The sequence below is a fragment of the Centruroides sculpturatus genome, unplaced genomic scaffold (genome assembly GCF_000671375.1).
Source record: "Centruroides sculpturatus isolate CEXI.00-Female unplaced genomic scaffold, Cexi_2.0 scaffold339, whole genome shotgun sequence".
Lineage (NCBI taxonomy): Eukaryota > Metazoa > Arthropoda > Arachnida > Scorpiones > Buthidae > Centruroides > Centruroides sculpturatus.
Window position 1 is genome coordinate 537643 of NW_019384539.1, and position 25625 is coordinate 563267.

The 25625-nt window shown below is 25.9% G+C and overlaps 1 protein-coding gene across 1 annotated transcript in view; it reads right to left on the minus strand.

The window, feature by feature from the left end:
* The window catches only part of LOC111623336 (inositol-trisphosphate 3-kinase B-like), a 104322-nt gene extending 79479 nt beyond the window's left edge, over positions 1-24843 (minus strand). The window contains exons 1-2 of the mRNA XM_023365872.1: positions 23428-24843; positions 19270-20263 (exon numbers count right to left, since the gene is read on the minus strand). Coding sequence (XP_023221640.1) covers positions 19270-20263; positions 23428-23432 — 999 coding nt within the window. The 5' untranslated portion in view covers positions 23433-24843. The remainder of the gene's footprint in view (positions 1-19269; positions 20264-23427) is intronic.
* Between the last annotated feature and the right edge of the window lie 782 nt (positions 24844-25625).

Here is a 25625-nt window from a genome sequence, read left to right on the forward strand (position 1 = left end):
CGAAAATCATTTGACTAGCCATTGCTTCATATAAATGCATTAAACCGCCATAAAAGTTTATTATAAACCCTACGTTTCAAGAGAAGTGGAATTCTGTTGTAAGAATAAAGCGTGTATATAATAATGTTAGACGTCAATGGGCTTTTTACTATTCTGACAATGTGCTAATCGCTTGCATCATATAATGTCTGGTGTAATTACTGTAGATGACATTATAATGAAGAAGGTACGGTTCTATTTCATTGTCGGCTAATGTTATAAACTGTCTAAAAAATATCAGATCTACAGCTGCAAATTATAATATAAACTAAGTGATTTGCTTTGTAACATTGTAAGTTTTCTTAGAAAATGCTCATAAAGAAAACGTCATGAAATAAATTTATTCGGACTTATCATTGAAGTTACTTACAGATACAAAGGATTTGCAAAGTTACAAGTTGTGCAAGTGACCAACAACTGTCACGCTGTAGAAATTAGCTTCGAAAAATTATTATTTTTTTAAATTCCAAGAATGTATCTACCTATATTTTTCTAATATCTATTATATATACACATTTAATACGCATTGTTCAATTCAGCCTGCCGAGTTCTTGAAATACTGACATTCTAAGAAAAGTTTTTACAAACTAAATATAAATAACCTACTGCGAACGGCGGGTGATGCAAGACAATTATAATTCGCCATAAATTATTTAATAAGTGAATTTGAATGAAATTTTATATACTTTACAATATTCGAAATGACGCACATTAAATATAAATCGTCACATAAAGAAATTACCGTCATACAAGTGAATTCGATTTCGAGATAAGAAAATTTGTACACACACAATTTGATTTTAGCTTACTATTAAATATGATATTTTAAATAGTTAATGATAATTATTGCTATTAATAAATAAATTGCCTATATTAATTTATTTACTAACATATTTATCGTAAAGCTTAATTTTGGCGTAGTAGTTAATAACATATTGCGAGTAAACTAACTGTACTATTCAATAATTAGATGTATTTTAAGTTATTCTAATCTACAATTGAATTATTTATTGTCGACTTGAATAAAGATATTCTGCTTGCCTATATCTAAGCTGGATTTGTGGGAGTTTAATAGTATAAGCTGTTAAGAAATTTAGCTGAATTTCTTGCATTAAACGTCTTCAATAACAAAATAAAAAGCAATCATTCCAAAATTTAAAGTATGATTCATATCATCTTAAACTAGTGATGTCCAAACTTTTCGACTCGCGGTTTAAATTGCGTATAAGACGTTTGCAGGCGGGCCACAAATATTTTGTAGGCCTATATTCCATAAATACAAAAATTAGGCATATTTCTATCATTTTTAAGTAACATGTCAAATATATTCGCGGGCCATCGTTTGGGCACCACCGACTGAAACAACACAACGGATTTGTTGACATACTGAATTATCTTTATAAAGTGTTTAGATGCTCCTTAAATATACTGTGTATGTGTATATATATATACTGTATTATCAAATAGAAATTATTTAAGTTTAACTGAATAAAATACACTTATATAGTTTAAAGAAGTGTTTACATCAAATGTAGTAAACTTAATTAAGACAATGAAATTTTTATTGAAGAAAAGAAAACTCTCGGGTCGCTGAATTTTTTCATATAATAGGCGGAAAATATTCAAAACCGGATTTTTTCCATCCATTAAATTTCCGGCTTTCGTGGGTTCTGCTTCATAATAGAATTAACTTTTAATTTCTTATATTTTTCATACTGAAATAATTGCAAGAAAAACCACACGCAAGACAGTTTAAACAAACAATTTTTGATTGACGTATAAAATTTTTAATGTAAACATTTGTAAACTAAAGATATTTTTGAGATAACAAATAGGATGCAGTGAAGTATCCTACGATTATTAAACCATTATCAAAATTCACATATTTGGCAAGAGTATAAACGCAACTATTACAAAACAAATTTCGCAAATCTAATTAACAATCCTTGAAAAGGTTCGGCATTTGTTATAATTATTATATAACACAACACAGGCTTATCTTTGTTGTATATTTATCTAAGTGGGTTAATTTGTCACTAAATATCGAATGACAATTATGACATATTTCTATACTCGTAGTTTTGATAAACTATAAACTTTAATCGAGAAAGAAAGCTCCATTTAACTAAAACCTTTTATATTTTCCTGTTGATCATATCATAAAACGTGTGTGAATAAAAATGAATTTTCGAAATATTCAAAACACCTTGTCAATCAGGAAACTGGCAAGTTTAGTGAGAAACACACTTGTCCAAATTTTCAAAAATCATCGAAATTATGGTTAATAACGAGCTTTTATAACGACAAAATTTTCGAATAAATCGTTTTCCCGGTTAAATTTGAGAAGTTTGACACAAACCGTGCCACACAGTACTTGTTCTAGTAACGTCACTAATCCTATAAGTGGGCAAATATGACGTCAAGGGTCACATGGGCGTCACCACGACCTGAACTCACTCAAGGAACGAAGATGTGTAATGTTACAATAAGAGGAGCGACATTTTTCTTCGAAAAAATTGTCGTTTACAGATTTTTAGCAGTAAATTTTTTTTCGGTCCAGACAAAAGATATCCTGAACAGAAGCATTTAAATTTTCGTGTGCATTGAATTCACTTATTTAAATCTCACTCGAGTGAGATGGGAAAAAAAGTTGCATATCCTGGTCTAGTATGGCATTTTCGGATAATAGCGTTGAACGGGTTGACTCTGAATGACTCTTAAAGCACGAACCTTCCTTTTGTCATCACGAATTGCTTTGTTTCAGTTCATTATTCCTTTAATATATCTGTGTCACGAACGAAAATTACAAATATAGAACCTTATCGAGATGATAAATAATTATGAAAATAATGCAAATAAATCATGTCTTGACATAGAAATTATCTTGGTAGTTTTAACAATGTCAACATCACATTACTTTTATATATTTATGCTCAAATTGTTTAGTAGCTTAAAAACTAATTCATCTTTAATATGATTCTAGATAATTAATGTAAAAAAATTAATACATGGATAATTCAATTTGCTAAAAAAGAAGAGAATTTCTTGAAAATGACGACATCCCAAAATATATAGAAATAGGTAATTATTTTTAAAAGATAGGTTAACAGGACAAAGGTGAATCTAATATAAAATATGCATACTCTGTTTAAACACTGCTAATGGAACTTTAAATAAACAATTAAATATTATCAATTAAAAGATTTTTATGAAGCAATCTTTGAACACTATAAAATATTTAAGATGGTTAGTAAATAAGATTAAATATTTTTGAAAGAATTCAGACATAATAAAATCATAAAAATAGTACTTTAAAACATTTTAAAAGTTGATAATTAAATAAAGCATCTACCAAGAAAAATACTTCAACCTTTACATTTAATTAGAAAGCATATTCCTAATTTATCTAGTAAGACTTTCTAAAGATAAAAAGCAATTTAAAATCAAGCCAGACATACTCAAATTTTTATATAAACATTAAACAATTAAATTTTACTTATTAAAAAGAAATTAAGTATTTTTTAGGTTCTTTAAATTATAGAATACTGATTTTTTGTTTTCATTTTTAGATTATTTCTGCCCTGTGGGCACTAAAAGAATCTTTTAAACATATTCATCATGAGTTTTGGCCAGATTCACAATGGGTCAGCTGGAGTGAAGAAGGACGGAACTTGACATATCCAAGACAAGAAACAAACATTCCTGGAGTTTTTAAACTACCAAGATTCAATTTCAGGTCTCCAGAGCACTAGGCTGTTGCTTTGACTGCCAATTGTATATTTGTCATTAGTCCAGGGTCAGCACAAGCTATAGGCAAACTAGGCAGTCACCTAGGGTGCCAAAAATTCTTGGGCTGGCCCTGCATTAGTCAAATACAGGGTGAACCAAAAGTAGGTGGACAGTAAATAACAACATTTATTGAGATTACATATAAATTTTGAGATTACATATACAATTATACTTACTAATACAATACAATTTTATAAATGCAGATGCTCAAACTGCCATCCATCACAATTTACAAAGCTTTGAAGTCTACATTTCACCATTTTGTGCTTTGACAAGCATTTTTGTACAAACATCTTTGTGTATTAATTTCTTGAAATGCATTTCTGATGTAATTTTTCAACCATAACCAAGTTAAATACACCATCGTTATAGTATAAACCTAACACAAACCCTATTCCACCTACTGTACAAAAGTCAATGCTATGTTTATAATTTACGATGTATAAAGACATACGAATTATACTAAATTTTCTGTTTAATCTCTCATTTAAAATAATTAAAACTTTAATTTTAAAGGTTCTTATTGTACAGTAAAACCTGTGTAAATCAGAATTGCTTAGTACTAAATATTTTTTCTGCTTTGACAGATTTTTTAACATAGAAAATTGTTCCAATCTGAAGAACTTTTCCTGTTTAGGCAGGCTTCCATTTTATTCAGGTTCTGTTTTGGACAGGTTTATGAGTTTTGCAAACATGCAAATGAACAAAATTGTAATCATAATTATTTTCATTTTATAACAAAAGACTAACTCTTAAAATGTCTTAATACTGATAATCAAAACAGATATATACAATTTGTTAACAGGAATGGGAAATGTATTTACAAATTTCATATCAAATTTTATTTTGTAACCAGTATTTAACAGTATTATAAAGAAAAATGCCCAAAGAAAACCATTTAAAGTTTTATGAAATTTATAAAATAATAAAGTTCATAAGTTAAATGCTTATTTTAAACTTATCTATCCGATAACACAGTATCAAAACTTACTTAATATTTATTAAATAAATTTTGATATTAAATTTGAAATTTTGTAAAGAAAATTTGCAGATATCATCTGAATCATTCTATAGTTAACTATTTAAGCTCCATTAAAATTAAAATTTTTATTGATATTGAAACAATTATATTTATTATTTTAGTTGAAATGAAAAATAATATTTATATTTATTGTAATTATTTATCATTGTTGTCTTTAATAATAATTGTTCTATATTTTATTAAAGTAAATATTTTGTATTATTTCATGCTTTTATTAATAAATATTTATTAATTTCAACAAAATACTTTAAAAGTAATAGAACAATTTCTGAATCACTTCCTTCTACTAAATTAAGTTAAAATTGTACACCAAAGTCCTCAATTCTTAAATCTCGATATAATCTTAAGACTCTTAAAAAGTTGGAAAAAAATCTAATAGTAGACAGGCCTCTAAGTGTACCACCCAGATAAGTTGCTTCTGATGATTTATCCAGGAAGTCCACTTAAAAATGACCCTGAAGAACTAGCTCATAAAGGTATGTCAGTATCTTGTAGACTTTTCATCTTAAGTTTTTGATCATCATCAAAAAATAGTTTTGTTAGGTTATTCTCAGAATTATTTTTAAAGCTATTAAATGTAAATGTCTTTAACATTTACATTTAATCTGTTAGGGTATTTTATCTGAAAGTAAAGAGCAATGATTGTCATCTAAGTTGAACCACTATTTCAACATTTTTTATGGAACTGCACAGTTATAAATACATTAATAAAACTGAGATAAAGCAATAAATTTATGTAATTTCTGAAAAGCACTTTTAGATAAAGGATTTTAACAGTTCATAAATATTTTAAAAAATAAATTCAATACTTTTTAAATACTTAAATTTTTTAATACAGTATATATAAATAATGAAATTTATATTTAAAAATTAACAATAGTGTTAAATTATTCATAAATTTTATACATTTCTTTCAATTTTAAATAAAGAAAAACTTAATCTAAAAAAATTTCTAAAACAATTTTTTAGAAAGTACTATTTAAAAATAGTATATAATTTATTTTGATGATAAAAAGAGGGTTTAATTATAATTTTGGTTTAAATAAATTTAAGATATCTGATGATAATTATGATATAAAATATTAAGTATTGCAAAATCTCTCTCAGATTTCTCTCTTCTGAAAAAGGAAAATCTCCAAAATTTTTTTTATTTGAATAAATTAGGTTCAATTTTGATTATTAAGATCTTATCAATTCTCTACTTTTAATACAATAAAATCAATGCCAAGAAAATAATTTATATTTTATATAATACTTCATATTGAGTCAAACTATTGTCTTCTTTACACTTATTTAGTCAGTTTATTTTTTCCTTAACCTTAAACCAAAATTAGTTACTCAGAATAAAAATTAACATTTATTTAAAGAACATTCTACAGATATTCCAATTAAATCACTATCAATCATACTTTGTACTCTTCTAGAAAAATATTGAATTTGATTAATGATTTGACTGATTATGACAATATCAAAAAGGACAGAATTAATTATTTGAGGAAAAATTATCTGAGCATTTGTTGGATTAAATATTTTTCAGTTTAGAACATAAAAACTGACTTATCAGATTAAATTATAAATCATACAAAACTTTAAAACTTAATGTAATGTAAAAAGCCATAATAAATTTTAAGAAACTTTTTTATTCTGCTTCTGGCAATTATAAAAATGATGTCATTTATATAGTGAATGTCTGACCCATTTTATATCATTATCTCTTTTCCTATAAATTTTACTGATCAGACAGATGTGAACAGTAAAACTACTACAAAATTTTAAAGCAAACAGGGTATAAATTATGTTACCACTTGTTCTATAGGTAAATGAATTATTTAAGTACAGACAAATGTAATATATTAAATACACACTCATAATTTAGACAAATGATATTATTAATTTTAAAGTATAATTTAATGTTTATTTAAAAAGAAATGTTTTAAAAATGAAATTCTTGATCAATAAAAATATAAAACAATGGGATTGGTGAAATTTCTAAAAATATAATTTCTAAAAATAAATTATCTTTAGATAAAATTTATTTTTAGAAATTATATTTTTAATGAAATTCTTAATCTACATTTCAAATTTATGATTTTAACACAATTTCCTACTGTTTTTATAACAAACAAAACTTTGAATATAATTAAAAATTAATACATTTAAAAATATTAAATAGTTTTCTAGTAAACAGAAACTGTTACAAATTAAATTTTCCAAACACATTTCTGAAATTATAGTTAATACTTAACAACTTATAATCTATATACACAAAGAATGGATTTCAATAAATTCATATTTTTGAAAACACTTTTTACTCATGTAAAAAACAAGTAACACATTATACAATGCAGCTTAAATGAAATTTAGATAATATGAATAAAACTTTATTTTACAAATAAGGACATCTCTCTCTCTCTAATATACAAACAAACACTGATTACAATATCTAATCAGTGTTATGTAAGTTATGGAAATATGCCATTAAAGGAATGGATCTCACACACACACATACACATTTATTTTATACTATTATATTCAATGTTAAATTTTCAGGAAATTTAAGATAAAAAATTTAACTAAATATATGTTAACAATGTAAACACAATGCTAAAAATTATAAGTATGTACAGTACTTAAGGTTTCTTTTACAAATAATTTCTTTTTTAGAAAAATGGAACAATTAAAATTAAATATTTGGATCTTGGCAATCCAGTATAATGATGCATCACTGTCTACAAGATCCTACAATGCATATTATTAAGCTCAACAAAGGCATTTGACATAGATTTATTATTTTATTATATAATCAACATAAGAAGTTACATATAATAATAATAACACATATACAAACAATATTGTAATTAAAAATAATAATAATTAAATTCATTTATCATTATCAAGTCCCTCAAATATTCTGATATCAATAAAGAAAATTTGTTTTTTACAACTTGGCAAACATTGTAAATTTAAAGTTTATAGCTAGCAAATACACTTAAGTTTTTTTTATTTACAAAAAAATTTATGTCATATAGCAATGATATAAAAGCTATCAAACTAAGATTGACTAAGAGGATTTTCAATAATTAAATTTTACACATACAACTGACTGGTTTATTTATAAGTTAAATATATTTAAGAGGCATAGGATAAAAAAAAATTTGACCATAAAGACTTTTGAAATCATCAGAAAAATAACTTCATTTTAACATAACATTTCTACAATTATACAGTTTGTAGTATATAAATCATAAAACAAAAATTTTAAAATTCATCTTATTCAAATANCAAAATACTTTAAAAGTAATAGAACAATTTCTGAATCACTTCCTTCTACTAAATTAAGTTAAAATTGTACACCAAAGTCCTCAATTCTTAAATCTCGATATAATCTTAAGACTCTTAAAAAGTTGGAAAAAAATCTAATAGTAGACAGGCCTCTAAGTGTACCACCCAGATAAGTTGCTTCTGATGATTTATCCAGGAAGTCCACTTAAAAATGACCCTGAAGAACTAGCTCATAAAGGTATGTCAGTATCTTGTAGACTTTTCATCTTAAGTTTTTGATCATCATCAAAAAATAGTTTTGTTAGGTTATTCTCAGAATTATTTTTAAAGCTATTAAATGTAAATGTCTTTAACATTTACATTTAATCTGTTAGGGTATTTTATCTGAAAGTAAAGAGCAATGATTGTCATCTAAGTTGAACCACTATTTCAACATTTTTTATGGAACTGCACAGTTATAAATACATTAATAAAACTGAGATAAAGCAATAAATTTATGTAATTTCTGAAAAGCACTTTTAGATAAAGGATTTTAACAGTTCATAAATATTTTAAAAAATAAATTCAATACTTTTTAAATACTTAAATTTTTTAATACAGTATATATAAATAATGAAATTTATATTTAAAAATTAACAATAGTGTTAAATTATTCATAAATTTTATACATTTCTTTCAATTTTAAATAAAGAAAAACTTAATCTAAAAAAATTTCTAAAACAATTTTTTAGAAAGTACTATTTAAAAATAGTATATAATTTATTTTGATGATAAAAAGAGGGTTTAATTATAATTTTGGTTTAAATAAATTTAAGATATCTGATGATAATTATGATATAAAATATTAAGTATTGCAAAATCTCTCTCAGATTTCTCTCTTCTGAAAAAGGAAAATCTCCAAAATTTTTTTTATTTGAATAAATTAGGTTCAATTTTGATTATTAAGATCTTATCAATTCTCTACTTTTAATACAATAAAATCAATGCCAAGAAAATAATTTATATTTTATATAATACTTCATATTGAGTCAAACTATTGTCTTCTTTACACTTATTTAGTCAGTTTATTTTTTCCTTAACCTTAAACCAAAATTAGTTACTCAGAATAAAAATTAACATTTATTTAAAGAACATTCTACAGATATTCCAATTAAATCACTATCAATCATACTTTGTACTCTTCTAGAAAAATATTGAATTTGATTAATGATTTGACTGATTATGACAATATCAAAAAGGACAGAATTAATTATTTGAGGAAAAATTATCTGAGCATTTGTTGGATTAAATATTTTTCAGTTTAGAACATAAAAACTGACTTATCAGATTAAATTATAAATCATACAAAACTTTAAAACTTAATGTAATGTAAAAAGCCATAATAAATTTTAAGAAACTTTTTTATTCTGCTTCTGGCAATTATAAAAATGATGTCATTTATATAGTGAATGTCTGACCCATTTTATATCATTATCTCTTTTCCTATAAATTTTACTGATCAGACAGATGTGAACAGTAAAACTACTACAAAATTTTAAAGCAAACAGGGTATAAATTATGTTACCACTTGTTCTATAGGTAAATGAATTATTTAAGTACAGACAAATGTAATATATTAAATACACACTCATAATTTAGACAAATGATATTATTAATTTTAAAGTATAATTTAATGTTTATTTAAAAAGAAATGTTTTAAAAATGAAATTCTTGATCAATAAAAATATAAAACAATGGGATTGGTGAAATTTCTAAAAATATAATTTCTAAAAATAAATTATCTTTAGATAAAATTTATTTTTAGAAATTATATTTTTAATGAAATTCTTAATCTACATTTCAAATTTATGATTTTAACACAATTTCCTACTGTTTTTATAACAAACAAAACTTTGAATATAATTAAAAATTAATACATTTAAAAATATTAAATAGTTTTCTAGTAAACAGAAACTGTTACAAATTAAATTTTCCAAACACATTTCTGAAATTATAGTTAATACTTAACAACTTATAATCTATATACACAAAGAATGGATTTCAATAAATTCATATTTTTGAAAACACTTTTTACTCATGTAAAAAACAAGTAACACATTATACAATGCAGCTTAAATGAAATTTAGATAATATGAATAAAACTTTATTTTACAAATAAGGACATCTCTCTCTCTCTAATATACAAACAAACACTGATTACAATATCTAATCAGTGTTATGTAAGTTATGGAAATATGCCATTAAAGGAATGGATCTCACACACACACATACACATTTATTTTATACTATTATATTCAATGTTAAATTTTCAGGAAATTTAAGATAAAAAATTTAACTAAATATATGTTAACAATGTAAACACAATGCTAAAAATTATAAGTATGTACAGTACTTAAGGTTTCTTTTACAAATAATTTCTTTTTTAGAAAAATGGAACAATTAAAATTAAATATTTGGATCTTGGCAATCCAGTATAATGATGCATCACTGTCTACAAGATCCTACAATGCATATTATTAAGCTCAACAAAGGCATTTGACATAGATTTATTATTTTATTATATAATCAACATAAGAAGTTACATATAATAATAATAACACATATACAAACAATATTGTAATTAAAAATAATAATAATTAAATTCATTTATCATTATCAAGTCCCTCAAATATTCTGATATCAATAAAGAAAATTTGTTTTTTACAACTTGGCAAACATTGTAAATTTAAAGTTTATAGCTAGCAAATACACTTAAGTTTTTTTTATTTACAAAAAAATTTATGTCATATAGCAATGATATAAAAGCTATCAAACTAAGATTGACTAAGAGGATTTTCAATAATTAAATTTTACACATACAACTGACTGGTTTATTTATAAGTTAAATATATTTAAGAGGCATAGGATAAAAAAAAATTTGACCATAAAGACTTTTGAAATCATCAGAAAAATAACTTCATTTTAACATAACATTTCTACAATTATACAGTTTGTAGTATATAAATCATAAAACAAAAATTTTAAAATTCATCTTATTCAAATACTTATGCTTACACATAAGTTATGAATGCACCTAATTTCTCTCTTTATTAGACACCAATTTTCAATTTAAAAAAATGTGTAAAATTTGGCACCAATTTTAGTCTAAATATATTTCTGGAAGAAATAAATATTTTGGTTATCTTAACATATAGTTACTTTCATATTACTGTATTAGTTTAAATAATTTAGAAATCATAAAATTGCTAAACTGATAACAATGACTTAAATCTGATGACAAAATTAGTTAATGAGTAATTGGTACTGTAATTGGAAAAGTTTTATAAATCATAAAATAGAAAAAACAAATTTCATGCCATCATAAGTTTTATTCAAAAGCAGGGTGTCCAACAATTTCCAATTTCCCTGAGATTTCCAGGATAAAAATAATTCAAATTTTGTACTTTCTTAAAACATTGACACAAATATCAGTAATTATTATACTTATATTTAATCAACATGAATGATGTAATCTTAAATCATCGTGCACATCATATAATACAACAATGTGCACATTCAAATTGTTTCTGTTGTTTCCTTTTCCATTATACAATGCATTATACACTCTGCAACAATAATTTTTCTCCCTTTTCCAGGTTTAATAAAATTCCCTGAGATTTTCATGACTTCCATTATCTGATAAATTTCCTGACATTTCCAGATTCATTGGACACCCTGAATACTTTGATTAATGGTTTTAAACGTTTTTACAGGATAATATACTGTAGTCAAATTTTTCTACTGAAGAACATCAAATTTTGAAAAAATTTGACTTTTATTAAGTAAATAAATATTTGAAAAGGGCTTTATCAGATCATCACACTGTTTGTATATTCGAAAATTTAGACTAGCTTTTTAAATCAAAATTATAGATTACTTTTGGACTATATCCTTTTATATTATTCTTTAACATAATATTATCTTTGCTATTAATTATATAATCAAAGCATCAATAATTTAGAAATAATAAACAGTTGAACTCATACCTTAAATATCATGGAAACAAGAAAAAAATTCAAGAGAGACAGGTTATGAAATATAGAGGTTCCTATACAGTAAACAGCAATAGGTTTGATTGGTATTTTATTAATACAATGGCAAGTACAGTACTGTAGATACCTGTATTAGGTATAAATAAAACATTTTTGACATACCATAACAGAAATGGTTTGTCACTAGTTTCTGATACTGACTTTCTTCTACCAATACGATGCAAACCAAACTCGTAGCCAATCAGAGAAAAACTGTGTTAATTGCAACTGTATTGTACTGTATTGTAAGAGATGTTTCTCAAGTAAAATTTATGCAATTAAAATTAGTTGCCAAGCTTTGAATTTACATTTGACACTTCAGTCCATAATTAGAGCTTGAGAGACGTAGAGGTTTTGAAAGAAAATTGTTTAAGTTAAACACAGACAATATATTGAATTCAGGCTGAAAATGCAAGGGGAAAAATAAATTTGGAGATGGAGGTTTTCAAGATAAATGTGTTTGCAATAGACAGATTTAATTGTATATCATACAAACTAATATTAACTTCAATTCTTGATCTTCTAGAGATTAGTACTTCCAAGCTTCCTCAGCTCAAGACTTTTAAAGTAATTTAATAAACATTTTTTTTAATAAAACAGAAAGTGTAATTTTTTTACATTATCTAAAATAACTGAGTAAATATGTTTAAAGAAATAAGAAAAAACAAACATTAATTTCAGAATAAATTCCAATGAATTGTTAAATCAAAGATATAATTAAGATCACATAAATGAAGAAATTTTCAATTCTTATCTTAAGCTATATTAAGGATGAATAAAAAGTTGCTTTCTTGAAATAATATACTTTTATAAATTAAATATTTTAACCTGAAAATGATTCTAATTGATCTTAACATCATACAAAAATTCAAACTCCAAGTTATTTGATAACAAAAACAATCAAACTTTACTTCATAAAAAGTTTATAAACATTTGTTTGATGAAATTTTCTAAATTAAATTTTTATTTATCATACTATGATTAATATAACAATGTAAATCCATAAATAAAATAATGATCCAATTAAAATTAATAATGTAAAATGCACTACATAAGTTGTAAACAAAACTGGAACATAAGATAACACATTCACACCACCTTTTCACTTTCCAATAGTATTTTACTGAAAAAAACATTTTGGCCTTATTAATTTTAATAGGCAGCCTTCAGTTCCCAGAAACAAAAATTAGAATGTTCCACAAAAATGAACATTCTAAACAAACATTTCAAAACAGAATTCAGACTTAAAAATCATTCTAAACCAGTATAGTCCAAAAAACATCATTATAATGTATATGAAGATTCCTTTATGATACCACATAGCAGCAGATATTTTAGGGAAGATTTAGAAAGCCTTGTAAAGATATCAATTAGATAGATCTGATGCAATACGTATACGTTTTTCTTTTGTGTATCTATATTGTCATTTGTTTTAACTTTTTAATATTTACATTTATTTATATTTTTATTTATTAAATGTTTAAATCTAAAATTTTAAATCTGTAGGTTCTTTCTGGAATATATATTTTAGTTTAGAATGTTTTAAATCAAAACTTTTAAATCTGAATTCCATTTTGGAAATGTAGCAATTTAGAATGTTTCTTTTACGAAACATTCCAATTTTTGTTTTTTGGGAACTGAAGAACACCTATTAATAAGGCCAAATACATTTTTCTCAGTAAAATATGGCTGGAAAGTGAAAAGCTGTTGTTGTTGTGGTTAAAAAGCACTGTATTACACATGTACTAATAACAGTTATTCTGTAATAATTTTAATACAAACTATTGAAGATTAAAAATATTTATCAGATAAATATTTTGATATAAAAACTTTTTTGGACAAAATCTAACCATCAAGTATTAAAATACTTTAAAACTAATCATTTTTGTTAACTCATTTAAAAATAATTCAAAACAGTACATTATATAATATTCTCATTTACCGAAATTCAAATTTATGTCTGAAAAGTATCATTTACAAAAGTTTTTGTATTACAGAAAGTACATTTCTTATAGTTATATTTTTAATTTTAAGATTTGAAAAAGTATCACTAAGTTATGTAACAGATTTGCACAAGCTAAGCTTTCAAAGATGAAAATTAACATGTTAAAGTAGGCATCACTGACAAGACTGTGTCTCATCTCTAAAATTGCACTACTGTCAATGGCTGCACACCTTAGAGGTATGTAGGAGTACATGTCAGGAGTTGCAATTTGGCACAGAGTATGTGGTGCACAAATCATGCGCACATAAAATAAATCAGACTTGTAGGTAGTCAGGGGACTGAGAACCGGGTCAAAAGAAAATACAAAATGCTGAGACTGTTTCTACAAACAGATGCAAATGTGAGATTTGCGCATGCGTTGCTCGTGCTATCCAAGACATAGTCACATCCCAAAACTCCCAAAAAAGGAAGAACAGTCAGTCTTTGCTGTGCTGTATCACCATAACATCACTGGACATGATACCCCTTCTGGCATTTTTTAAAGGTTTGTATCTCTGAAATAATGGCCTGTGAAGCAGTTATTTTTTGATAAAAGTTGTTCAAAAACATGAGAGCTTAATCACTATCAGAAAATGGAAGCTGGGTTGATTTGTAACTTGTACCAAAACAATGGAATATTATCAAATTTTTGTATATAATGATTATTCTTTTATGAGCAGATTTAAAGATAACTTTTCAGCATTATACAAGGCAGCATTAAGAAAAAAAGAAAGTATGCCTAAAGTGAAGCCATCAAACAGTTCCAAACTCCGAGAATTTGTAAAAGAATTTGGAGTGTTTTACAATACGGCTGTTCACACATTTTCCAATACCACTCATGGAATGTTTCTGGGTAAAGCGGTACCTGCAGGAGAAGGGACTACGGCTCCTGATTTCGGACAAGGAGACGTAAACAACGTACACATCCACAGCCAATTCTGTTCTGCAATTACACGGATGAGCGTGTACCAAACCGGGTTTTAAACATTATACAAAGGGGTCCTAAGTTTATACCCCCACCGAGTGATTCTGGTGCTTCTGAAATGGTCCCAGCAACTCTAGCGGCGCTTAAAAACTGTCAAGCAGCATCTAAGTTCCCTAGTATGGAGCTTTCCATCGTCTCATTGCTTGCTTCCCAGAATTTGGAGTGTGTTTTCAGCACAGATGGACTGATTTTATTCTGCAAATTGTGTAAGGCAAAGGTATTGGCTCTAAAATAGTTTAATATACAACAACACTGATACTACAAAGCACAGCTTGTCAACTCCACTTCCTCCTGCCTGTCTTAACACACTGGGAACTTGGCATGAAACTGCTGTCTACTATGTCAGGCATTAAGACAGTTAAAGATACATTTAACTCCTTCTGAACAGGAGTTCTCTGTAGAGAAATGCAAGAAAGAAATACTGTTATAGTATAATGTCACATCTTGATATATTAGATCTCAGTTTGGAACAATGCCAGCTGCAATTACATGGTTGGAAACTGTGGGGATTCAACTGTTTGATGCCCTCACGATTAACTGATACCCTGCTTGGGTGTCAGTTAATCTTGAGAGCTATGTCAAGCCAATGGTCCAGTAGCACAGATCATTTCTAGAAAGCTTGAAAGAGTTCTTTCAACTACAAAGGGTTTTAAAACAAGAAAATAGAAGCCATTCTTAATGGAGAAGTAACCTCATTTCAAGAGGACAAACCCAAGCTCTTAAACAATAACATTGGCTTCTTCAAGTATGCATCCATGATGACATGTGATGTGAAGAGATCATTCAGCAGATTCAAGGTTCTACTGGCAGACAACCATCCATGTTTCAAGTTTAAAAATTTACATAATAACATGATAATACAGTGCAATAATGAAGTCTAACAATGTCATGTATGAAAGTTGATAATTAGAACATTGTATAAGATTAAAAGAAATCAGAATTAAGCTCAGTTAATGCTTTTCTGAAATTTTTAGATCTTTTTTAGTCATATTTTCAGATTTTTAGGGCTTATACCTGCTTGTTTTGCCATTTTTTAGGTCTTAAAAATCAAAGTCCTAATTATTAGATATTAAACGAATATCAATTGCATAATTTTATCGTTGTCATTAGCTATGCATCAAGAATTATAGTAAAAATAATTAAAAAAAAAGTAGAAAAAAAAAAGCTAGTAACACATTTTTTTCCAGCTGATTTAATTCCAGCTATCTAACTCTAGAATTAGATCAAGCATTCATTTTAGAGAGGAATGAATCAAGCCTTCATTATAGTAAAAACTCATATGATAAGCAAATATCATAACATACATCTCCACTTAGTAATATATATGATGCTGAAACAGTGTCAAAATTAAATCTTCTAATTAAAGTGCACAAGTTAACAATGCTATACTTTATCAGATATAACATCTCCATGTAATAACTGATGCAGAAAAGATGAGAATAAATTTTAAGATCTTTTTAATTAATAATTAGAGTTTGAAAAAAAAATTGTGTTCATTGAATAAAAAACAACAAATAATTAAAATTATATTTATAATACATTAATCATTCAAAATGTATTGTAAGTATTTGCATACTAAAAGTTAATCAGTTATATTAACTTTCTATTATGTATTTCTATGATTTATAGTTGATTGCCAATTAAAAAAATATTTTATATTATTAAACAATAAAGATTTTTAATATATTTTTTTTGTACATATAAAAAGGCATTTACATCATTTAGTGATGTTACAAAATAAGGAAAATATCAAAATGAATTTTTATTTTCCTAATTTGGTATTTTCTCCTTTCTTATAATTTATTTTCATTAAAAAACAAATTACAAAAGTTTCCAAGTACAGAAAAAATATTTCCATTAGGTAAAGAAATATTTTCTTCTACATTCAAAAATTTTTCATTAACAACAGATAGACAATAATCCTTCCAAAATATGAAAAACAAAAAATAAAAATAAACTTAAATTTCAGCTTGCTAATAGTAAACTGTAGACAGTTATTTAAAGACAAAAACCTATTCCAGCATCAGTTTTTTAATACTGTATGTCGAACGCTTTTGACTATCTGTATAGCCTTCCTCAGGATCAAACATTTTTAAATAGTTCTTTAAAGTTTAATTATTATGTTCTAAAACAAGAACCATTTAAATACACAAAATTGCCAAATTGAGAATACAAGTAAATGTGTACAATATTGACAAAAGTATACAAAATAAAATAAAATAAATATATAAATTTAAAATAAATATAAAAATAAAGTAAATAAATGCATATATGAAATATTTGTTTTAGACAGTTATCAAGCTGATATTTATAAGTATTTTTTAATGACTTCTTTTTAAGACAGTATGGCTTATCTCACAAATTGAGAGGTTAATACTACAAATTATACACTATAAATATGTACAATTAGTAATATCGAACACTGTTCTTTTTGTTTACTGTTACATTTTTCCTAAACCAGAAATTCATTTTTGGGTGTGGCCTAAAAATAATTTTTTCAGAAAAAACCACTATGTGAGTTTATGTACTCATGATTTAACTTCACTTATCAGTTGAAAATTTCCATTTTGCAAGGATATTAATAAACTCATGCATATCAAGCAAGTCAGACAAAAATACAAAAAATAAGTTTTTATTTTATGTTAACAGTAATAATATTGAATGAACTGATCAGTCTTTCTACTCTCAGAAAATAAAATTTGAAGTTTGGATTTTTAAACTATATTTAATACTTAAATAATCTTAAATATATTAAAATTGTTGTCATCATTTATTTTATTATTATTTTTTTTGTTTTACTCTAGTATTTTAATACAACAGATATTCAATATGGTCAGGTAGTTTGCTTATTTTCAAGATTAATACAAGTGTATGTCTGAACAAAAACAATTCTTTAAAAAAACAAATATAAAAGTAATCAAATAGGAATGAATTCAAATGATCAATTTAGAACTAGGATTTTACCCCCTTACAAATCAAGATTACAATGCAACTTTATTAAAAATTTTCTCCCTTTAAATAATCTGAAGTAGAGAGAGAGAGAGAGAGAGAGAGAAAATATATATATATATATATAAATTTATATCATTGAGTATTAATACTGATTTATCAAATTAAAAACTTTTTAAACAAAAACTAGAATTTTAAATATACCAAGTAATGTCTCTGGATTATTACATTTCTTTCAGGAATCTTTGGCTCCCTCCTACTATCACAAATAACAAAGGAGGGAGTAAACCAAAAATTGCTAGAGAGATTTTTCCTCTCAATAACTAAATTATTTCACAAGAAAAACTTTTGAAATAAATTACAGTTTAATTAACATTAAAAAAAACAAAAATAACGAATTTTGAAGTCACAACTCTAAAATGAATTTAATGTTCTATGCTATTAAATTAATTTTGTTACTAGAAATATGCAAATTGCCATAAATTATATCATTAAAATTAATATTCTAAATTAGTAACCTAACTTATCATGAAAAATTTGGTTCTGCCTCAACTGGACTTATTTCTATACATTTATATAAAATTTATATTTACATCCTGGCTCTTTACTCATATTCATGTTTAAGTATTAATAGATTCCAATGGGTACTAATTCCATGGACAGTGGTGATGATTAATACATTGAGATATCATCTAACAGTGCTAATTTAAATTATCTAGGGTTATATTTTAAGGAAATATATTGGCCAATAATTGTCTTTCTATTTTAAATATCACGTACTAAATACAAAATTGTCAAAATCATGTTTTTCATGTTTTATTCTTAACATTACCAGAAATACCATAAAATTAAATGTTCATTTAATTGAAAATACATTATTTTAAATCCCAAACTGTAATATTTAGTTATAACATGTGAAATGATACATCTATCAAATAATCTATGATTAGATCAAACTAAAATACTGAATATTTTAACTGAAAAATTAAAATTTAATTATACAGTACTACTAAATAAATCTAAATCAGTTCCATCAATATCTAAACAAATTATATAATTTTAGATTAGTAATGTTATTCAATATACTCAAATATAATATTAGTTAATTAAAAAGTGTAAAAATACTTACTCTTCTACCATAATTGCCATTTGATAAAGAAGAATCACTTATATCACTTTGTGAATCCTCCAAAGAAAGTGTAGAAAGAGTTGAAGTATTAGAACCAGTACTGCAAGTTGAAAATCTTCTAAATCTTGGAGCATTTCTTGCAATATCGTCTATTGTAACTGACAACAAATCAGGACAAGGCAAATCACTGCAATCATTCATTGATTCAGGTCTCTCGTTATTACTATGATCACTTATTATAACTGATGGCATGACAAGAGAAGGACATGATAATGACTGATTTATAAAAGATTTTTTCCTTTGAACAGAATCATTAATTAAATTGGCATTAGAATTAGTGATGCCTTCACAGTGGGATTTTTGGCGTTCCATAAACAAAGGCTTTTTTTCTTCTGTAGATATCATAATTGCTGAATCTGTACTGTTTGATCTCTCTGTCCTCATCTTGTGGTCCCATACAAAAGAATTACCACAGTTCTGATTATAATTAATTATATTATAAGCAGAATTAGAATTTTCATTACTGTCACTGCCACCATTAAGATAATAATTTGGACTAATACATTCTAAAAGTGAATCTGGAGAAGAATCCAACTCTTGTTCAATATATGAAGAATTTCTTTGAAAGCAGAATGATTTTGATTTAGATATCACAGATGTGGATAGATGGGGAAGCATATTACTCTCATTTTTTATTTTAAGGTCAACATTCTTCCTAAAAACAAAATCAGAATTTGTTTCAATAGTAGATTCACCAAGTAACCATCTTTTATTTGTTAAATGTTTTCTTAAAGATATTTCTAAACCACCATTTACTTTTTCTTTAGAATCAGTTATTTCATTTTGAGAAAGATTATCTGTGATAGAATGATTAGTAGGAAGAACTTCAAGTGAAGGAGAACGAACTGACATTCTAATATTTCTAGATCTCTGAGGAGATGTTACACTCCACGATCTAGTCCTCAGTGATGACATTTTAATATCTTCAAATTTTCTAATTAAAAAAGTTACCTCATTATTATACTTTTTAATTTGAAATAACTTATCCTAAGAACAAAATATAAATATTAAATAATTAAACTTAAAAATCACATTTTTATTCAAATAGATATATATATATATCAATATCCCAAAGCCCAATGTATTGATACTCAGCCAAATGATTATGGCCTTTTATTCAAAATTAAATAAGTATTTAATTTTGAATAAAAATTAAATGTTTGAGTTGGTATTTATGAATTAAATGCAAAAACACACATTTTTGGCATTAAAGAGAAAAATTTTTTTAATGCCAAACTTCATAGTGCATTCAGTGCCGGATTAACCAACAGACAAATAAGACAAATGTCTAGGGCCCATAATTTGGAGGGGCCCAGCTTCAGTACAGAATCATTCTGTGTTTTAAAATGAGTTAAAAATTATTTAAGAAACTCAATAGGACAGTTAAGACTAAGGTCTTTAGCAATGCTTGCTATAAAAAAAATACTCTCAAACAACTAGGTTGCAAAAATATTAATGATCAATTTTCTGAAATGAAAATCTGAAAAATGGAAGATTTAAATTTTTTAATTTTTGGCCATTTAATTTGTAAACATCGATCTTTTTTATTCCTGAGAAAGGTCAGTCAAATGCCGGAAATGTTCGATTAGTTAATAAAAAGCTGCATTTTAAAGGTTTTTTGTCAATGTTTGATTATTAAATTTTTTAAAGGCTGATTAATGACTATAATTATGTATATTTTTATATATTTTTTGTTATACCAGAAACTCTTTTATTATACAGTTATTATTGTATTAGTGTTTGTATTCTCTATTATTAATAACAATTTTTAATAACATTATTTAAGATTACTTTAGAAGCAACTTATTTAAATGGAGCTCCAATTTAAATTTTGTCTAGGGCTTGCTAGAGGCTTAATCCAGCAATGAGTGCATTGGTAAAAACTCCTAAGATAAACTAAAATTAATATTTTGAGTTTTAATATTAGAATATTAAAACCTTCAAAAGTGACTATAACATATGCCTTATATACAAGTAATAATAATAATAGTGCAAGAACTTAAATTGTGTACTCATTCAATAAATTATTATTGAAGTTTTAGCTTGAAAACTAAAATTAAAAAAAAAACAAAAAAATCCTTTTGTGAAATTAGTTATTACTTTGTTACAGCTATGCTTTTATTCCAAAATTGACTAGCTGAAAGTCTAAAATCTCTTTACTTCCAACTTTATTCAACAACTAGATTGACTGAATACTGTATCAATTTTCATTAACCTATTAACAGATAATACTATCTAAAATATCAACTTAACATGTAACAATATTAAAGTAATGATTTTAATTATTTGTGAATCAGTAATAATTGTAAACAGCAAACTCATTTGTCCTCATTCTTCAACTAAGACAGCTTATGCTGTTTATCAGTATCATTAAATATAACTGTTAATAAACGTTTATTGGGTACAAGAATCAAAACATACATAAATCTGTCCTGAACAGATTTTTTTAAATGTAGAATGAATATGTGAATTAAATAGAATACAAAAAATAAACCTTAATTGTGAAAAAGATAATAAACTGTTATTTAATAAATAAACATTAAAACTGTTATATCTATTAATAAATACAATTAAATAATTCTGTATGGATAAATGTTTGTAATTTTATGTACTTAAATACCTAAACTAGGAATGTCAAATCTTGTCGAATCTTTGTGTCACATAGTAAACATAATTATCTTTAAAATAATATGTGGATGCTAAAGTTAAACTTCAAACAATTATTGTATTTTCAAAGAACTGAAGTAGTATACTTTAATTAAAATAAATTTAAAAAGCTGATTGAGAAAAGGACGATGATACTGAACTGGACAAAAATAATAATAAAAAACTGCAATACAGTAAAAAAAAAGTCGCATGCCATAGGTTTGCCATCCAATCTAAATTTTTCTTACATCTTAAAGCTTTATTGCTCATCTATGAAAAATAAAAGTTATTAGACTGTGTTAAAGTGTCTTTTGCTTAATATCAGTATTTAGGACAAAATATTTCTAGAAAACTTTAACCATTAAAATTTAAACAAATTATATTTTGAGTGTGTCATCATCAGTATTAAAATTATTATCTGTCTATTTATACAATATTTGAAATGCACTTTTCGCTTACGTCAGATTGCACTCTAAAGTAATTTAATATAAAAATATTAAGTTATTGTTCTATTACTCTCGATTAAATTCTACAGCCGAACGGTAAACATTTATCCGAGAATGCCATTAGTAAAATTCACTTAACTCCGGGGCATCAAAATTCATTAATTAAAATAGAGTAACCTATTATTTCACTATTTACACCTGCACATTAAAATTATTACAAGCATATTTTTTCCTGTTTTTGAATATAAATTTTCAGAAGAATTTACTATAATTAAAATTATTACTAGTCTTACATAACATGCAAAGGTTATTCTCTCATAGGAATACAAATAAGATCTAAAGTTAAAAAGTATTGTATTATTTTCCCAGATTATTATTGTGGTCACGTTTTATTTAATCATAATAAATAAACATTTTCTAAATCATTTCCAAAATAAATGTAAGAATAGCATTTTTTTTTCCCAACTTAATATTCTCATTAAGATCATATTTAATGATTAATTACGAAAATATTTGATGAAAATTTAGATAATAAGTACAGTTTTAAAAGAATGATTTACCAAATAATTTAATTGTAAACTTCAAGAAAGAATAATAAATTTATAACTAATGTAATTGATAAATTTCAATACTGTTTTGACAGTGATCTTTAAACAACACAAGTATTTTTCCTGTATAATAGGAAGGAAAATAATCTATTAAACGTGAAACAAATACCAACAAGATTTTACTTCTCAGCTTTATACTGTATTACACTAAAATTTAGAACACGGTAAAAATTTCATATATAAATTTGATTAATATATTAATATGCACGGAAAAATAATTCCAGCACAAAAACATTACGGATGAAGAGTTAACATAATACGTAATTATGCTTATTTATGGTAAATAAACAAGCATAAACCTTGTATTAGAATTAGCATATCGGCATAGCCACATGCAATGTAAGTCAGAGTTGAATGAACGTAACATAAACATATTCATGGTTCCATTAAATCCTTACCTCATCAAGACGTTCTGTAGATTATATAGTTAAATGACGAGGAAGGATCTATAATATTCATCGTTAACTCTACTTCTTCCGCAAAGAAAAAAAACCAATTCGACGTCACCACTCGACGGCACTTCCATGCAGGAAACAACCTCGTTTCCATATTTTCCATTCACCGGCGTCACGTACGGAAGTGCCATCTGGTAACTAGTGTTGGCGAGATTTTTTTTTTACGCTTCTAATTAAAATAAGCTAATTTTAAACGTTGTATACATTTAATAAATAATTTAATTTATATTAAAATTATATTCGTGCAATTAATAATTTTCGATGAATGTAACTGAAATTTGTATCTTCTATTCGGATGACGTAAGTTGTTCGAGCGAACAATTTCATAGTTTAGGTCTGCATCTGCCCTGCTTTATATCAATACCTTAACTCACAACAGTTAATTAATAATGGTTAATTGCTTTCATGGACGATCGCAGATTTTCCAGGATGGCAAGGCTTGCAGACAAATAATTACGTCAATAAACTTTTTATTTAATTTTTGGGGGAATTTTCTCACAAGTAGATAATACAATACAGTATTGTATCAAAGCGTCCCATGGTCGAATGCATCAGATTGCATACCTCAATTACGATTATAATTTGTGAAATTTTTTTTGATCCGAGGAGGAGCGAGTGCACCGTTTGCTCCTCTAGGGGGACATCCATGATTGCTTGTATAAGGCAAAGAATAGCCAATGAAGAAAGTAGCCTGTCTCTAAGACTAAGCTTTCTGGAACTGAGGAATAATACCGTAAATTGAATTAAATAAATCAAATAATTTAAAAATTCTTTATAAAAAACAATTTCTAGAATAAAATTTTAAAAATTGTCAACAAACAGGCAAAATAAATAATTCGTTCTCGCAGCACGCATAGTTCACTAGTCATCTGAGTGGATAAAGCCACTGAACATTGGTCGAGGGTTTTGGGCTTTACCATTGGACTAGCCGCGTGGTGTCCTCCAGATTTTTTTTCACATCTCTAATAACTAAATAGAACATGGACCAGAGGTCGGCAACCTATGGCACGCGGGACGATTTTCAGTGACACTTTGATTGAATAGAAATTAGTAAAAATTAAATTTAAATGATTAATTTTTGAAGTCCATTATAACCGGACTAATTTTGATACTACATATAACAAAATTAGTAGAATCATGGCGGCACCCGGATCAACATTATAACTTAGGTTCGGCATAATACCGCCGAAAGGTTGCCGCCCCCTGCCATAGACACTTCTCTCGGAAAGCATCACCCATGTGTTGCATTGATATATTTTGAACACAAACGTTTTCACAATAATGTTTTTAATAGATTTTTAAATAAAGAATAGTAAAATAAATAGAGATCAGCATATTAATGAAGAAATTTTCCTTATCGTGTGAAGTTCATTTGAATTGAAATTTTAATTATTTATTAATTATATAAATCCACACTGACCTAACTAAATATAAAATATAAATTTTTTGTATTAATAAATTTATGTTTTTAAATAATTCAATGTCAAGAGATATTTATATTTTCACTAAATGCGTTATAACAATACACTATGGATAAGTATACTCCTATATAGGCCTATTCTATTGCACTGAGCTTTGCATAGAAACTGATCCTTCAATTGCAAAATAAAATGGATTTACATTGAAAAAACTGAAAATAATAAGGAAGGAATAGATTATAAATCTATAAGATAGTTTCAGAGCTAATTTAAAATACGATCCACTTGATATATCATATTGAATCGCTGTGGTATATGGAGTTCTTTCGAATTATACTCTTCACAAAATCTACTTACAGATCAGTGGCTTACATTTTTTTTATTTTTTAATAAATAAGTAAATAAATAAATTATAAAACTCACTCAATATAGGCTATATAACATCCAGTTTTTCCGTTAAAGTAAAATGAAAATTTGATTATCGTGTGAATACAAACTGCAAATATGTTTCGGATTGTAATAGCAACTTTTTATTGAAAACTGTTGTCTATGATGTCAAATATAGCATTTACAATTGAGAATAAAAAGTTTTCAGGAAAATCCAGGGCATCCGTTTGTTATATAATTTTAATTCCAAGAATATGATTAAATTACCACCTGGTAGTTCTAGAAAATAACACGGACTACGTGCTGATATCAATTATTATTTTATTTTTTACTTTT